This window comes from Schistocerca serialis, chromosome 2 (assembly GCF_023864345.2).
Source record: "Schistocerca serialis cubense isolate TAMUIC-IGC-003099 chromosome 2, iqSchSeri2.2, whole genome shotgun sequence".
Lineage (NCBI taxonomy): Eukaryota > Metazoa > Arthropoda > Insecta > Orthoptera > Acrididae > Schistocerca > Schistocerca serialis.
Genome location: NC_064639.1, coordinates 240,712,025 through 240,731,078, shown reverse-complemented (window position 1 = coordinate 240,731,078; position 19,054 = coordinate 240,712,025). Strand labels below are relative to the sequence as shown.

General features: G+C 42.9%; 1 protein-coding gene across 6 annotated transcripts in view; it reads right to left on the bottom strand.

Annotated features, from left to right (window-relative positions):
- LOC126456985 (ring canal kelch homolog) overlaps nucleotides 1-19,054 on the bottom strand; it is a 140,944-nt gene that overhangs the window by 57,972 nt on the left and 63,918 nt on the right. For all 6 annotated transcript variants that reach the window (XM_050092941.1, XM_050092942.1, XM_050092944.1 and 3 more), the window contains one exon: nucleotides 18,185-18,297. In XM_050092941.1, the coding sequence (XP_049948898.1) occupies nucleotides 18,185-18,297 (113 nt within the window). The remainder of the gene's footprint in view (nucleotides 1-18,184; nucleotides 18,298-19,054) is intronic.

The following is a 19,054-nucleotide window of genomic DNA, read 5'->3' as shown; positions in this document are numbered from 1 at the left end:
GAGAGAGAGAGAGAGAGGAAGTGAGAAGCTGCCGTGTCTGGTGGAGTGAGGGACGCTTGCATTAACATGGTAGGAGGGGCAAACGTGCAGTGCAGACAGCTGGAGTGTGCCTGTATTGCACATCTAGGCGATTGAATTTAATAATCTGTATGTTGTTAAAAGTGGCCTAATGCTACTGATTTATTTGTGTTAATGGTTTCAACAGGATTTTATATGGTTGTAATGGCAGTGCTGTTCTGGACAGAGATGAGTACAAAGAGTTCCACGAGTACATCTCACTCTGTACCGAATCAGGTTGTAAAGATACTGTTTCAGGAAGTTCAACTTGAGCATGACTTACTGGTGATATCCGTGGTTCAGTCACCACAGATAAAGAAGATAGTGAAATTTTACCAAGGTTCCGCAGGGCAACTTGTGTGAGGAAGTTAATTATAAATGGAATGAATTCACGTTAGATCATTTTGATGAAAAGTGCTTTTATCATAAGCCACTTATGTTGTTGTGAAAATTTTGAAAGGCAGTTATTTGGTGTTGGCTTAGTTTCTGAAGCTAGTGTCTTGGTTTGAATGCTCTCATAGGGGGACCTGTTTCAATTTATTGGCGATTTTGGTACATAGCAGTCGTGATATTCAAAGATGACCCACTGCGCTGAATTTATTATGCAGGTATTAGATAACATATACTGGAATTATTTGGCTTCGTCATAACACATTGTTAGCCACTAGCAAACACAGTCTAAATACGAGGTCTAAATCTGATTATTGAGTAACATTATACACTACAACACTGCTTTTACGTCCTCGGAATCAACATTTTCATGCTGTTTATGACATTTTTTACTGGTCCCGTCATATTTCCTATGCCCACAATGTTAATTTTCACCTGATTTTGCGTCAACACATTTATAATTTTCCTGCAATTTACATATTACGAAACAATATTAGTGGAGAAAAAAAGATGCTGGCATGATGTTGGCAGTACAGTAGTGTTTAAAAATATTACGTGGTTAAGTTTCTTGACACCAGGGCACTCTACTTAGTGGATTTGAACCGGTAAATATGTAACAGTTGGAACAGTTCATGCCGTATCTCCTGCTTCTGCCAAGCTCTAATTAGCATGGTGGCTGATGGGTGTAACTAGGTTCATTCAAATGAAGATATCAGGACCAGTCACAACCATTTCCAAACTGTCTCTACTCTGCAAATGCAGTTTTGTGATTGTTGTCATCATCATGACACCTTTGTCAAACCATATTTAGCATGTGTTCGTAGATTATCCCGGCGAATGAGATGCTTGAAGGTCTCTCGAGCATGCAGCCGGGTTGACTGGTCATTGTAGAACGAATTTTTGACAGCGTAGCATGCCATCATCATCAGGTTACTCCTGTTGACTGATGTCCTAGGCCGGCGGGTGGTGTGGTCTATATACCTGTCGCCTCTCCCCTCCACTGACTCCGCGTATGGACCAAGGGATGTGTAGGCTGTGGTGGTGGGGGTAGCTTGTGCTGATGAGATGACTGATGGGCGTCAGTACGCATGCCGCCTTCAGCGGGTGTGGTGCCCCGTTTCCGCTGCTCCAGCAGAACTTTTATTCCTGGATTCCACGCTTGGCTGATGTGAAATCCGTTGTCCTTGTTAATAAGGTTCTCATGCCGCTGGATTTCAATTGCTTCCTTGTATACACAGTCCCAAAAGCAGGATGTGTTGTGCAGGACTTCCGTGTTCTTGTATTTCATACGATGATTTGTCTCAAGGCAATGTTCTGCGATTGCAGATTTTGTAGGCTGTTGGAGATCTGTGTGCCGTTTGTGTTCAGTACACCTTTCCTCGATCCTGCGAATGGTTTGCCCCACATATGCTTTCCCACACTCGCACAGTATGAAATAAACTCAAGATTTCCGGAGTCCTAAATCGTCCTTCACTGTCCCTACAAGGGACTTGATATTAGGCGGCGGGCGGTAGACGCATTTGATGTTATGACGACCCAGAATCCTGCCTATTTTTCCAGATATGTTGCCCCCGTATGGTATGTAGGCTGTCGCTTTCTGTGGATCATCATCAGGTGTCAGCTGTGGTATGGTCTTTTGCTTGAAGGCGCATCAAATTTGGCGGTCACTATAGCCGTTCTTCTGGAACACATCTTTGAGGTGGTCTAGTTCCGGTTTTAAGCTTTCTCCGTCGGAGATCACACAAGCTCTGTGAACCAATGTATTTAGTACTCCTTCCCTTTGTGACGGGTGGTGACAGCTGGAGGCGTGAAGGTACAGATCTGTGTGGGTTGTCTTCCAGCAGACGCTGTGTCCCAGTGTTCCATCAGGCTTTTTCCGTACCAGAACATCCAAGAATGGTAGCTGCCTGTTTTTCTCCACCTCCATGGTGAACTGAATTTGGGGATGGATAGAAGTTCAGATGTTGTATGACCAGTTGGAGCTTCTCTTCCCCGTGAGGCCAAATAACGAATGTGTCGTCAACATATCTGTAGAAGACTATTGGATTTAGTTGTTTTGATTCTTACGCTTTCTCCTCAAATTCTTCCATGTACATGTTGGCCACCACAGGTGACAGAGGGCTACCCATAGGTACGCTGTCTGTTCATAGTAATGTCCATCAAAAAGAAAATATGTTGACGTGAGCAGAAAGTTAAATACTTTCGTGAACGTGGGCCCAAATTTCTTCTCAGAATCCTTGAGTGGAACTCTCGTGAAAAGTGATACAACATCTAAACTGACCATAAGATCTGAGCTGGCCAACTTGAGTTTCCCCATATGTGACAGAAGAGCTAGCCTGGCCCTAGTGTGTGAACGTATCAGAGACACATGCCGCCAGCTCGACTCCATAGGGCGCAAAATTTTTGCCCTACATCCAGAATTGGCGTCCCTGCTCTCTCCTGTCACCTGGGAATGGGTTGAATGTTCCTCCTGGGCACAAGACGAGAGGATTCAACGAAATGCAACTATGAAACAGTCATCAAAATTTGATCGGCTTGCATCAAAACAGCCCAAACAGGAGACTAAACGCACGGTTATTAATCTTACAGGGAAAATCATCAACAACACTGCGTTGTCCGTCCTAGAAAAAGGCTTAAACTTTGCTCCTATACCAGCAGTAATCCCTGTCGCAGAAATCATCTGTGGAGTGGAACAAGTTGCCTCCAAGCTGCCACCCGGCGCGGCGGAGGAGTTAAAATGGGAAATATGCCGCACACTCGCCAGGGCCGCACCGCCGAAACACATCATCTCCATACGGGAAAAGGGCCGCACTGCGTTCTCTGCGTGATGATCCAGACATTGTCATCCTCCCAGCAGATAAGGGGAACATAACCGTTCTACTAACGGTGGCAGAATACAAAGAGAAAATGTATAAGATCTTGGACGACCCTGCTTACAGGAAGATTACGATGGATCCAACCAGTTGGATACAGTGCAAGATAATTGAAGTACCTTTACAGACAAGACAGCGAAGAAACTTCAGTTGTGTGCTGCTGCACCACCAAGACTCTACGGACTTCCAAAGGTACACAAGACGGGCACTCCTCTCAGGCCGATAGTGAGCACTATAGGAGTGCCAACATACCAGCTTGCCAAACACTTGACCACCGTATTGAGTACATTGGTTGACAAATGTGAGCACCACACCAAAAACTCGGCTCAGTTTGTGGAACATTTGGGGAAACTCAAGTTGGCCAGCTCAGATCTTATGGTCAGTTTCGATGCTGTATCACTTTTCATAAGAGTTCCACTCAAGGATTCGCTGGATCTTATTGAGAAGAAATTTGGGCCCACATTCACGAAAGTATTTAACTTTGTGCTCACTTCAACATATTTTCTTTTTGACGGACATTACTACGAACAGACAGACGGCGTACCTATGGGTAGCCCTCTGTCACCTGTGGTGGCCAACATGTACATGGAAGAATTTGAGGAGAAAGCATTAGAACCAGCACAACTAAAACCAACAGTCTTCTACAGATATGTTGACGACACATTCATCATTTGGCCTCACAGGGAAGAGAAGCTCCAACTGGTCTTACAACATCTAAACTCTATCCACCCCCCAAATTCAGTTCACCATGGAGGTGGAGAAAAACGGGCAACTACCAATCTTGGATGTTCTGGTACGGAAAAAGCCTGGGGAACACTGGGACACAGCGTCTACTGGAAGACAACCCACACGGATCTGTACCTTCACGCCTCCAGCTGTCATCACCCGTCATAAAGGGAAGGAGTACTAAATACATTGGTTCACAGAGCTTGTGTGATCTCCGACGGAGAAAGCTTAAAACCGGAACTAGACCACCTCAAGGACGTATTCCAGAAGAACGGCTATATTGACCACCAAATTCGACCCGCCTTCAAGCAGAGGACCACACCACACCTGACACCTGATGATGATCCACAGAAAGTGACAGCCTACATACCATACGCAAGCAACGTATCTGGAAAAAATAGGCAGGATTCTAGAATATCATAACATCAAATGTGGTTACCGCCCGCCGCCAAAGATCAAGTCCCTTGTACCGACAGTGAAGGATGATTTAGGACTCCGGAAATCTGAAGTTTATTTCATACTGTGCAAGTGTGGGAAAGCATATGTGGGGCAAACCATTCTCATGACCGAGGAAAGGTGTACTGAACACAAACAGCACACTGATCTCCAACAGCCTACAAAATCTGCAATCGCAGAACATTGCCTCGAGACAAATCATCGTATGAAATACGAGAACACAGAAGTCCTGCACAACACATCCCGCTTTTGGGACTGTGTATACAAGGAAGCAATTGAAATCCAGCGGCACGAGAACCTTATTAACAAGGACAACGGATTTCAAATCAGCCAAGCGTGGAATCCAGGAATAAAAGTTCTGCAGCAGCAGCGGAAATGGGGCACCACACCCGCCGAAGGCGGCATGCGTACTGACGCCCATCAGTCATCTCGTCAGCACAAGCTACCCCCACCACCACAGACTGCACATCCCTCGGTCCATACGCAGAGTCAGTGGAGGGGAGAGGCGACAGGTATATATACCACACCACCCACCGGCCTAGGACATCAGTCAACAGGAGTAACCTGATGATATTGCACGTTACACCATCGAAAATTCATTCTACAACGACCAGTCAACCCCGCTGCATGCCCGAGAGACCTTCAAGCATATTTAGCATGTTTCAGCATATGGCCACTTGGAGCACTAGTTGACACTGTCATTCACTTTCCGTTGCTCAAATGTTTTTAGTTTAAAAATACCAGTTAAATATTTTATTCATGCTGAGCAAAACGTGTTTCGAGAATTTATTCTGATTGTCAAGTGCAGTATTTACATACATATTTTTTGTGATGTTACACAAAAAACAATGTGACTGTTTGTTTGTGTGTGTGTGTGTGTGTGTGTGTGTGTGTGTGTGTGGTTTTCTAGATAACTGATGAGGCACAGTGCCTGGTAACCTCAAAAAGATGACTACAGTGCAAGAGACTTCAAAAATCCACAAAATACTTTCATTATTTAAATAACGAATGGCAGCTGCAGGCTTTCAAAAACATCAATTATGACATACAAAACTGAGTAAAATGTTCCTACTTCCCTGACAGTTATCAGTTCCAGTTACATTAGTGGTTTTTATTAGATAACAAACCCTCATCAGATAATAAACAAGTCACTGAAAAGGCTTTTGATGCCTGTTATGTACATATATCATACATAAAGTGCAAGGGGGGTGTCTTATGCGTAACTTTTACAGCTAAAAAACATTATTTCGCTCATTTTACATTTTCCCACGTTTCACACAATTTTTCTGAAGTCCCTTGAAAAGTGTAAAAGTGGAGTTTTACTGTACTTAAACGAACCATTAGCCCGTGTGATGGATAGTGTTGGTATCCAATTACAAAATATTTGCGGTGAGTGTCTATCTAAAGGTAAATACTGGGGAGAACTATTGTAGAGTACACGTTAAAGCCAGAAGAAGAAGATCAGCTTTGATTAATCCAGTTTCATTTAGGACTCAAGTGGGTGTGGGGAACTAGTGTTTATTTTTTATTTTTTCCTCCTTCCTGATTATTAGGTCAACTGAATAATAGGTTTGGGGAAACATGGATATCTGTAAGTAGCAGAGTACTATCTGTATGCGACTATTTCCTCTAAACTACACTGAATGTGAACATTTAAAAACAGTAACTAGAGTCCCAGCATGTTATTTAATTTCCAAAAGAAATAAAGAAATATTTCATTATCATTTTCTCAATCTGTAGTATGAGGGCTATTCAGAAAGTAGGGAACATTTTGGTATTAAAGGAAAACTAAGTACAAGAACTACATTTTATTATATACACCTGAAAGAGCAGCTGACATACTACTTTTACACATATTCACCAAACACACTGAGGCATTTATCATAGTGGTGGACAAGCTTTGAAAGACCTTCATCATAAAATTCTGCCGCCTGAGACTTCAGCCAATGAGTCACGCCCGCCTGGAGTTCCGCGTCGTCATCAAAGTGCAGCGCTGCAAGCCTGTTCTTCATCTTGGGAAACCAGTGAAAGTTGCTTGGTGCAAGGTCGGGGCTGAAGGGCGGATGAGGGAAAATTTCCCATTTGAATGAATTGAGGAGTTCTTCTGTGCTATTTCCCGTGTGAGGTTGGGCATCCACTCTTCACATTGGTTCCACCATTTTTAAACCGAATACACCATTTCCAGATGGATCATTCACTCATTACATTGTTTCTGTACACTTCGCACAATTCACGATAAATTTCTATAGGTTTTAGGTTTTTTGCCAGCAAAAACTGTATCACAGGCCACATCTCACAACTGGCGGGATTTTCGATGGCAGTGCACATTTCAAATTCAAATATCGAAAAAACCAGATGCGTAGAGACGTTCCTGTTGTTGCGGATGGATGCCAACTGAGCTGCCGATCATGCATATACCAAAATATACGCGATCAGCGCACGCCTAGCAGCGTCAGGTGAAAATGTTCCCTACTTTCTGAATAGCCCTCAAATAAGGAAAAAAGACAAAATAAAGAAATAAAAACATTGAAAGAAATAATATTTGTTAAATGATTTAGTATTCAAGAATGAGCTCTCTTTCAGATACTGTCTCAACAAATAGATATCTAAACAGCAATCAAAGATAATCATACACATAAAGAAACTAAAGTCATATAATATGCACAATATAATAAGGGATTTCATTAATCATGGGTATAATTTTAGCAAGTTTATTGGGACGTATTAAAAACAAAATCAAAAAAGATATAAACTAAAAATGAAAAATATGAAAAAATATTTAGTTGGCTTATGAGCAAAGAATGACCAAGAGTGCTAATACTATATTTCTAACTGGCTGATAGCTGAGTTTTGTTTACAAGGAATGTTGAGCTTGGAACAAATGGAGGGGAACAGCTCATAATTTTTCTAAGTGTTACTAAAGAGAAAATTTAATAAGTAACTTTACAGGTGAATCTACTTGCTCTTGAGTACAAGATCAAAATTAGGACTTTTCATCAGTGGCAATTAAAGGTTACTAGCAACTTTGTAGTGTTAACTGTTTGTTTGAGAAGGGTTGCAGCCAGCAATATAGTAATTTTCTGCACTGCATTTTGCAAAAAGCCTAGCAATATCGTACACATTTAACATTTCAGAATCTGAGATTTGTTCTAATATGCTCTGAACAACTGATTATTTACACTTGAGAATAGAAGCAATGTAATCAAACTAAAAAATTACATGCTTAATTTAAAGTATCATTGAAGTTTGAGTAATACTTGTATATTGTTTAAGACTACAGCAAAACAGTTGTGAGATTTTTCTCCTAGTTTTATTATGTTACAGTATCACAAGTAATTTACTGCAGAAAAACTTAACAGCAAACTTAGCTAATAGTGCCTTGGAATTCTGAAGGTACATCTTTGTCGGACTGTGTTATTCCATTAGCTTGTTACGTATACTGTACTGGTGAAGAGGGATAGTAATTTTACACTGCCAAACGGTCAAGACTAGCACAATGAAAATCTTTAAATTTTATTGGGTTGGTGCAGATCACTAATTGTAGTGGTTCGTCATTGACAGTTCAATTCTTTATCTGTCTGTGTCCACCAGCTGGTTTATAACCCATTAAGATTTGCTGCGTTACAACCACTTTGGAGAGTGGGAAGGATTGTGGATGGAATGTTCCTCATTTCTAGACATGATAACAGACAGTCAAAGCTTTGGTGAAATACGTGGTTAAGCTGTTCCAGTCTGGGATGAAACTGAGAGATTAGCAGGGTGCTCCTTTGCAGGCAGTTCACAGGAGTGACTGAAGGTTAGTGGCCTATGTGGATATGGTGCAGGAGATCTGTTTGCAGACTAGATTTCAAGGATAATGTGGCCTTTCTGTGAGGCATATGAAAGTCCCTCAGCACACGGGTCAAGGATTGCTTGTCACTGCAAATGCACCATTTGTAAGTGGCTAAACTCTATGGGAGAAACTTGTTAGTGCAGAAGGGATGGAAACTATTAAAAATGAGGTACCATTACTGGTTTTTTAGTGTGATATGGGCAGAGGTTTTTAAGGAGCCATGAAGAGGTGAAAGTCAACATGCGGGGGGTTGCACACTAGATTTACAAGGATCAGACCAAGTGAATAGGAGAAGTGTTGAGGCTGTGGAGAAATGAGGACAGAGCGTCTTGCCTTGGATCCAAATCATGAAGATATAACTGATGAACCTAAACCTGACAAGGTTTAGAATCCTGGATAGCTAAGGAAGGTTTCATCTATGTTGCCCATAAGCAGGCTGGCATATGAAAGTGTCATGTGTCTGTCCATGGTCATGCTGACGATTTGTTTTTGAAGATCTTAACCTCGAAGAAGTTGTGAGTAAGGATATACTTCGTCAGGTGTGCAAGAAATGAGATGGTAGATTTGGATTTGGCAAGACATTGGGGAGAAACAATGTTCAGTGGCCGTAAGGCTGTGGGGCATTGGAGATATTGATGCACAGGGAGATAGTGTCAACAGCAATGAGTAGGGATCAAGAAGATAATGTTGTGAGGATGGTTGAGAGGTAACAATGAAACTGGTTTGTGTCCTGGATATCAGAACCTAAATTGCAGTCGATGGGTATAAACTGTTGGTCAACAAAAGGTAAGACTCTTTTGATTGGAGGACTGTAACTAGTAATAAATGATCATACATAGCACAATGGTTAAATTTACAGATTTTGAAAAGAATGGGGAAGGTTCTGACATTCTTGTTTGTCTGGAGGTCCACTGCCCTGATAAACATTAAGACCGTGATAATCCGGAAAACACAATTGTGAAGCAAGCACAGACTCTTTCCTGTATTCTTAGGACAATGTGGTTCCTAGCACTGTCAGACACCTTCAAAAAATATCAGAACTGTTCTGTGCAGAACCTCGAACTACTGTCTACCTAACTGAGCCTTGATGAAAAGTGATGTAAATGATGATGACTCAACGACTGATCACTCTGAAATTGTACAAGTGATAAACTCTGCATTGACCAATGAACTGGGTGCGATTTAGGCCAACAAGTTGACAAATAGATCAACACTGACAGAAATTTTGCTATAGAAAACAACTGTCTAACGATGTGATATTACAAGGTACTGTATTTTGAACTCACAGAAGGCACCAGAAACTGAGAGTGATAAAAAAGAAACACTTACAACTCACATCTCTTGGCTTCAGAAACCTTAAACACTTTTGTTTTGTAAAATTCACTGGGAGTGGCCCACAATACGGTACTTCTGAAGTTATGAATCTGAACATAAGAAAAAATTATTGTCACAAAAAGAGCTCAATCCGTGGAACAAGTTACCATACCTGGAATGTACCAGAGAGCTCAGAAGAAAATTTCAGCTAAACCATCAGTTGTTGATATAGTCTGACATATTCCACATCATTGATATCATCAGATATCTTTGCTACTCCTAAATATTGTGATTCCAATTACACTATGCCAAATTCTTGGTAAAATTTTCTTAATTAGTTTGTTCTTGATCTTCTCAAATCAGTGGTGCTTATTTTACTTCACAACTGGCATACAAAAAGTTATTTATGTATAGTGAACTTTTCTAAAATTTTGAGTCTCAAATTTATTTAACAGAGCAGTACAATAATCGACTTTTAATTAAAATTTGTTTTTACAGAAAAGTTGTAAATACTTACTGTAATCTCTCTGTCATGTATAATAAATATCAGTTATTTCTTTCTGTACATTGAAACTATACGTTATGGTTAAAGCACTTTCTTAAACCAGTTTTTCTTTAAAAACAATGTTGATAATCCAGTAAGCTTTCGGGCAAAAAGACTTATTCTGAATTAGACAAAACACAGACACACACACACACACACACACACACACACACACACACACACATATATATTCATGCAATGCAACACACATACACATTACTACTATCTCTGGCTGCTGGGGTAAGATAGTGTGCAACTGCACATGATTGGAAAAGTAATCTAGGTGGTGGGGGTAAGGAGGAGGCTGGGAGGGGAAGGGATAGCAGGGTAGGGGTGGGGGATGGTAAAGTGCTGCTTGCGGGAATAAACAGGGATGAAGTGCTGAGGGGACATGGCAACTAGGTGCAGTCAGGAGAGTAGACAGAGGGCAAGGGGGGGGGGGGGGGGGGTCAGAAAACTGGAGAAGTAAAAAGACTGTGGATGCATTGGTAGAACAGAGGTTGTGTAGCTGCATTGTGCTGGAATGCGAACAGGGAAGGGGACAGGTGTGTAAAGGACAATGACTAATGAAGGCTAAGGACAGGAGGGTTATGGGAATGTAGGATATATTGCAGGGAGAGTCCACCTATGCAACTGAGAAAAGCTAGCGTTGATAGGAAGGATCCGGATGGCACAGGCTGTGAAGCAGTGACGGGACAGGAGTAGGTAGTGGTAGGAGGATGTATAGAATAAGTCTTGCATATAGGTCTATTACAGGGCTATTGTGGACGAGGGGATAGACAAGGACTGTGTAAGTTCAGTGGGTGGCAAAATACCACTGTGGAAGGGCTGGGAAGGATAATGTATAGGACTTTCCTCATTTCAGGGTACGATGAGAGGTAGTTGAAACCCTGGTGAAGAACATGATTCAGTTGCCTCAATCCTGAATGGTACTGCGTCATGAGATGAATGCTCCTCTGTGGTTGGACACTGGGACTTCGGTAGATGGTGGGTGACTAGAGAGATAAGCACATTATATCTGTTGCTGCACATGGTTGGAAGGGTAGTTTTGGTCTGTGAAAGCTTCAATGAGACCCTTGGTATATTTCAAGAGGGAACATTCATCATCACTACAGATGCGATAGCCATGGGTAGCTAGACTGTATGGAAGGGGCTTCTTGGTATGAAGTGGGTGGAAGCTGTCAAACTGGAGGTATTGCTGGTGGTTGGTACGTTTGATATGGATGTAGGTACTGATGCACCCATCTTTGAGGTGGAGGTCAACATCGAGGAAGGTGGCTTGTTGGATTGAGGAGGATCATATAAAGCAAATTGGGGAGATGATGTTGAGGTTCTGGAGAAATGTGGATAGGGTGTCCTCACCTCAGTCCAGATCAGATGATGTCATCAATGAATCTGAACTAAGTGACAAGTTTGAGGTATCGGGTGGTTGGGAAGGATTCCTCTACATGACCAATGAATAGGTTGGCATAAGATGGTGCCAAGCTGATGACCATTGCTGTACCACGGATTTGTTTGTAAGTGATACCTTCAAAGGGTAAGTAATTATGGGTGAGTACCAGGAAGGTTGCTCGGCAGTTGGGGAGGGTAATGTTCAATAGTGGCAATGCCATGGTCATTATGGATGTTAGTGTAGAGGGAGGTGGCATGAATAATGACAAGCAGGAAACAGTGTGATAAAGAACAGGAACTGTGGAGAGTCGGTGGAGGAAAGGTTGGTTGGTTGCAGGTAATAGGCTGAAGTTGTTGGACTAGAAGAGCACAGATTCTTTCAGTGAGGGCACAATAACCGGCCATTATGGAGCACCTTAGGTAGTTGGGGTTATGGCCATCAGGAAGCACGTGGAAGGTAAGAGTGGGGAGAATGATAGGGCTGAGGAGAGGGAGAGAGACCCAGGTAGAGGTTCTGAGATGGGCCTAAGGATTAGAGGAGAGATAGGAGCTACTACTGGGTTTCTGGAATGGGGTCACTGTGGCAGGTTTTGTAGGTGGATGAATTTGACAGCTCGTGGAGTTCTTCCCCCCAGGTAACCCTTGTGATTCAAAACAACAGTGATGGACCCTTTGTCAGCAAGTAGTATTATAAGGTTGGGATCACTTATTAGGTGGTGGATTGCAGTTCTTTGAGTGGATATGAGGTTAGTTTGTATGGTAAGGCATTTGGAGAATGATGGTGAGGCAAGGTTCAAGGTCAAGAAATTCTGGAATGTTAACAAGGAGTGACATGGGGGTAGTGGGGGAGGATCACAGTTACACGGAGGAATGAAGTGAGTCAGTCAGGCAGGGTTCTACATTGCTCTTTGGTTCAGTCTGATTTGTAGGGGTGGTGATGAAAATTTATTTCTACTGTAGGGACTGGGAGAAGGAGAGAAAGACTACATCATGCCCAGCATGATTCACAATTGAATTTGGGAGTGGGGCAAAAAAGGTAAGGCCTTTGCAAAGGACTGATACTTCTGTGGAGCTAAGGCTTTTGGAGGAAAGGTTCATGACTGTGTTTCTGGTCAGTTTTGGTTCTGGATTCTGTATGGTGGTAGGAGCAAGATTTTGAGGGTGGGGTAAAAGTAATAGCCTCGAGGCAGGGTTTGTCAGCCATGAGGGGATGTGAAGGAGGTCTGGAAGCTGTTTTAGAAGTGGTGGATAGCAGTCCAAGGTGAGAGATTTCTGAGGTAAAATTGTGCATACTGCTCTAGTTCCTGATGGGGCAAGAGTTTCAATGTGGGAGATGTGAGCCAAGAATTTGGGATTGCACAGCAAGAGAATTTTACAGATTGGTAGGAGTTATTACAAGGAAGTTTGGATCTCCAGAATGATATTTTCACTCTGCAGTGGAGTGTGTGCTGATATGAAACTTCCTGGCAGATCAAAACTGTATGCCGGACCGAGACTTGAACTCAGGACCTTTGCCTTTCACGGGCAAGTGCTCTACCAACTGAGCTACCCAGGCACAGCTCACGACCCGTCCTCACAAGTTTTACAGTACAGTGGTCAGTCAGAATGTTATGACCTACCATTGATATAAACCTATCCAGACAATAATGGTGTCACCTGACAAGGGCTGACAGCTAGTCAGACACACATACGTGGTGCATATAGTAACAGTGAGTGCGCTGTCCGTGTTTAGAATGGGGAAGGTGTGCTATCTATCTGAGTTTGTTGTGAGGAAGGATCGTGAGTTGTGCTTGGGTAGCTCAGTTGGTAGAGCACTTGCCCACAAAAGCCAAAGGTCCCAAGTTCAAGTCTCGGTCTGGCACACTGTTTTGATCTGCCAGGAAGTTTCATATCAGCGCACACTCCGCTGCAGAGTGAAAATCTCATTCAAGAAACAACCCCCAGGCTCTGGCTAAGCCATATCTTCGCAACATCCTTTCTTCCAGGAGTGCTAGTTCTGCAAGGTTCACAGAAGAGCTTCTGCGAAGTTTGGAAGGTAGGAGACGAGTTACTGGCGGAATTAAAGTTGTGAGGACGGGTCGTGAGTCGTGCTTCGGTAGTTCAGTTGGTAGAGCACTTGCCTGCGAAAGGCAAAGGTCCCGAGTTCGAGTCTCAGTCCGGCACACAGTTTTGATCTACCAGGAAGTTTCAAGTTTGGGTCTGTTTCACATGGTTTTGCAGGACTATGTTGGTGAGGGTTAAGGACTTGGTGGGATCTGAACAGATGGAGGTCACTACGGAAGGAGGGGTGCAGGCACAGATGGCCATTTGAGGGGATTCCATGAGCTACAAAACAACACAGGAACAGTATGAGAGACTGGCTTCTGGCTACGGATAAGGAAACTTTTCTGTATTGGCGCAGACAGAAGGGGCAAGGATCCACGGTGGAGGATAAAAATGCATAAAAATATGTAAGTAACGTAGAAATATGTGCGAAAAAAATCACAAAAAAGCACAAAAATACATGGGAAAAATCACAAAAATGACATAACTGATGAAGTATGAGGAAACAGAGTTGGCCAATAATGAAATTTAAAAAAGAACTGAAATCAACATGAAATCACAATGAGATCAAAGATAAAAATAAATAAAAAGATATAATGGGGGTTACAGGTTTTTGGGCAGATTGTATGGAGAAGGCAGACAGCAGATATGACTAGATTAGGTGAGGTTAGTATTGCGATCTGGAATAAGAGAGGAGAAAGGGGAGAACAATAAAGGTACAGAAAATAACATGCAAAAATATGCGAGAATTACACAGAAAGAGTGATCATTTGAAGGTATAGGATTAAGATATTGGTTAGAGTAATGTGGGACATGAGAGGCTGCATCAACAATCAGCATGGTCTTGTGGCCACGCATTCTGCATGGACAAGATGGTTGATAGAGTGCGGCACATAACTAAGAGCAGGCAGTGCGGTTCAGATTGTGACAAGTAAAACACAGAAAAGAAGATAAAGAAAAGGACAGACACTGAGTATAGTAATGCATACGAAAATAGTACCAAACGAAAACGACACTGGGTTACGAGATGGAGGAAAAGCCATTAGGCAAAATCAAAGAAAGGAAAATTCAGGCTGGAATAATGAAAAGGATAAATTGCTGCTCACCATATAGTGGAAATGCTAAACAAGTAAGATTTCATCCAAAAGGCCTCCTTCTGAATTAGTCCAAAGAAACACACACACACACACACACACACACACACACACACACACACACACACACACACACGACTTCTGCCTTGGGCTGCTGGGGACAGATTGCAAGCAACTGCAGATGATGGGAGAAACAATCTGGATGGTGGCAGTAAGGAGGAGGCTGGGAGGGTGAGGGATAGCAGAGTAGGAGTTGGAGATGGCAAAAAGCTGCTTGTGGTAACATACAGGGATGAGAGCAGACGGGGTTAGGTAGCCAGGTGCAGTTGGGAGGTTAGACAGAGGACAGAGGGAGATGGGGGGCAGAAAAAGAGAGAAGTAAAAAGACTCTGGGTGCTTTGGTGAAATAGAAGGCTGTGTACTAGTGAAATGCTGGAATGTGAACAGGGAAGGGGGATAGATGCAAAGAGGACAGTGAGTAGACAATGAGTAACGAAGCTTGAGGCCAAGAGGGTTACAGGAACATAGGATATATTGCAGGGAGAGTTCTCTCCTGCACAATTCAGAAAAGCTTATAGTCCTACCTGCTGACAAGGAGTCCACCACTGTTGTTTTGAACCACAAGGATTATCTGGTGGAAGGACTCTGCCAGCTGTCAGATTTACCCACCTACAAAACCTGCCACCCACAGTGATCCCATTCCAGAAATCCAGTAGGATCTCCAGTCTCTCCTCAAATTCTCAGGCCCACCTCAGAACCTCTCCCCAGAGTCTCTCCCTCCCCCCCCCCTCTCTCTCTCTCTCTCTCTCTCTCTCTCTCTCTCTCTCTCTCTCTCTCTCTCTCACACACACACACCTATCACTCCTACCTTCTATAGGCTTCCTAAAGTCCACAAATCACTCCCAGTACTCCTACCTTCTACATGCTTCCTAAATTTCATAAGCCCAAACACCCAAGATGCCCCACAGTGGCCAGTTACTGTGCCCTCACTGAGAGAATCTCTGCTCTTGTAGACCAACACCTTCAGCCTATTACCTGCAACCTACCTTCCTATATAAAATATGCCAAACATTTCCTCCACCAACTCCTCACAGTTCCTTTTCCTTTACCATATGGTGCCCTGCTCGTCACTACTGATGCTACCTCCTTTTACACTAACATCACGAATGCAAATGACTTTGCCTTTATTGAACAATACCTTTCCCAATGGCGGGACAATTCCAAACCTACAATCTTCCTGGTCTCCATGTCATCACCCAAAATTACATCTCCTCGAAGGCATCACTTACAAACAAATCCGCGGTATGGCAATGGTCACCAGATCGGCACCATCCTATGCCAACCTATTCATTGGTCATCTAGAGGAATCTTTCCTAACCACCCAGTATCCCAAACTTGTCACTTGGTTCAGATTCATTGAAGACTTCTTATGATCTGGATCGAGGATGTGGACACCCTATTCACATTCCTCCAGAACCTCAACATCTTCTCCCCCATTCGCTTCAACTGATCCACCCCAACCCAACAAGTCACCTTCCTTGAAGTTGACCTCCACCTCAAAGATGGGTACATCAGTACCTCCGTCTACATCAAACCTACAAACAACCAGCAATATCTCCACTTTGACGGCTTCCACCCACTCCATACCAATAAGTAATTCCATACAGCCTAGCACCAGTGGCTGTCACATCTGTAATGATGACAAGCAGTCCCTATTGAAATGTATAAAGGGCTCAGTAAGGTTTTCAGAGACAACAATTACCCTCCAAATCTCATACAGAAACAGAGCTCACATACCTTACCTCTCCAGTCACCCACCACCTCCCTAAGTTCCACTTCCAGCAATGAGCTCTGAAGCCAATATTTAATCACATCCCAGATGTGATCAGTCAGGTTCAGATCTGGTGAGTTGGGGGACCATGAAATCGCACTCTTGACCTTATGACATAACATACTACCTTGCAGAAAAATGCCATCAGGAAACATGATTGTCATGACACAATGTACATAGTCGGCAACCAGTATATGATACTCTTGGCCTTTGGCTGTTAAGGTGTTGAACGAGTCACCAGCTTGTCTCCTTAGTAAGGGTGTCAAGGAGCTGTTCCCCTGAAAGACAATGGATATGCGCCCTCCCATTGGCATGACGAAGAAGGTATCAGGATTCATCAAACCATGCAATGGTCTGGTACTGCATCAATGTCCAGTGCCGATGGTCACATGCCCTTTTTAGTCGCAGTTGCCGATGTCGCGGTGTTGACATTGGAACATGCATGAGTCGTCGGCTGCAGAGGCCCATCGTTAGAAGTGTTTGGGGCACTGCATATTCAGACACATTTGTATTTTGCCCAGCATTAAAGTCTGATGTTAGTTCTGCCACAGTTCGCCATCTGTCCTGATTTTTCCAGTCTGCCCAGCCAACGACACCCAACATCTGTAATGAGGGAAGCTGCCAACCCCACAATGTATGGACACCGTTTCACCTTGGTTTCGCCACGTGTTGAAGACACTCACCATAGCACTCCTCTAACATCCAACAAGTTGTGCAGTTTCTGAAATGTTTGTGCCAAGCTTCTGGGACATCACAATCTGCCCTCAGTCAAACTCAGATAGATAGCGCACCCTCCCCATTCTACACACGGACAGCGCACTCACTGTTATTATATGCACCACATGTGACTGTCTGACTAGCTGTCAGTCCTTGTCAGGTGACGCCATTATTGCCTGGATGGCTTTATATCAATAGTAGGTCATAACATTCTGACTGACCACTGTACTGTAAAATTATCTAGATGAGGGGGAAAAATAATGGCACCAGACTGCACAAATGGGGGAGGAGGTGGAGGAGGAGGAGAAGGAGGAGGTGGAGGAGGAGGAGAAGGAGGAGGAGGAGTAGAAGGGGGGAGGGGGGGGGGGGGGGGGAGAGAGAGAGAGAGAGAGAGAGAGAGAGAGAGAGAGAGAGAGAGAGAGAGAGAATTTGCAGTACTGACAATGAGCAAGTCTGAATTCCATTACAATGAGCAAGTCTGAATTCCATTATGTCTTGAAGAATATCGAGATAAAATGAAAGAACAACTGTACTAAGTCACGTTGGAAAACATTTCAAGTACAATTTATGGAGAATTTGCAGTACTGACAATGAGCAAGTCTGAATTCCATTATGTCTTGAAGAATATCAAGATAAAATGAAAGAACAACTGTACTAAGTCACGTTGGAAAGCATTTCAAGTACAATTTATGTAATGAGAAACCAATCTTCAAAGAACAATCACTAAAAAATGATTAAGAGGAGGAAAGAAATGGTGCATAACCACTGCAATTTGTCATATGCATACATTAAAATGTGTTTATGCAGTGAACATGAAAAACTTATGTCTCTTTTATCCAAGCACTAGTTAATTTTATCTAACTGTGTACAGTATTTGAATGAAAAATGAGGTCATACATGTCATAAGTGTATTACCTGCAGCGGCGTGTAGGCATTTCAGCAACTTGATACCAGCGTTCTTCTTTAAAATCGTAGCACTCTACACTTCGAATAGCTTTGGGTGCTTGCCCTCCCACAACCAGTAAAACCTGGTTGGAAAAAGCAGTATTTTAAATGAGAGTTCAACACCTTAGTACTGTAAGTTCGAAGTGACATGTTTTATTGCAAGAGACAGAAATATAGTTTGCACAAATATGTTCAATTTGAAACAGATCCTGAATACACTTTTAACTTTCAGCCGTATTCATCTTAACATGTTCTGTAGTGCATGTATCATGTTTCAGCTTTCACAAGACATGCAGCACAAAAGCTGGACTCATGACAGATTACATATTGACAGCTGGTTTATGGCCAAAGTGACACTAGTGTTCGCTTGGGGAGCCAAGTTGGCAGGGGTGCCAGAATCTGTATGTATGGTGTTTCTTAGTTAGTAGTGAAAACAACCTATTTCCACACTTACTAGATTTCACTATATTTTCAAAGTTCTTTCCAAAAGCCCAAGGAATGACAACTAATGTATGAGATAGGGAGAGAGAGGGGGTGGGGGTAGGGAAGCCGCACCAAATTATATGTAGATTGTGTGAAAAAATGTTCTCCACACTGCTCTGCACATATTTTCAATATTCAGAAAATGTAGTGAATAACGTGACCAATTAAACCCATTATTTTCCCCTGGTCCATGATTACACAGCTTATGCCTTTATCAATGACTGGTAACAATGAAGTCCCCATGTCCAACAAACTGGACATTCACAATCACAGATATTATACTCTGATTAAAATTACTGCTGTTGCAGGGGACAGTGTTGCCAACATGTAACCAGCCATGCTCCACAAAATGCTGCA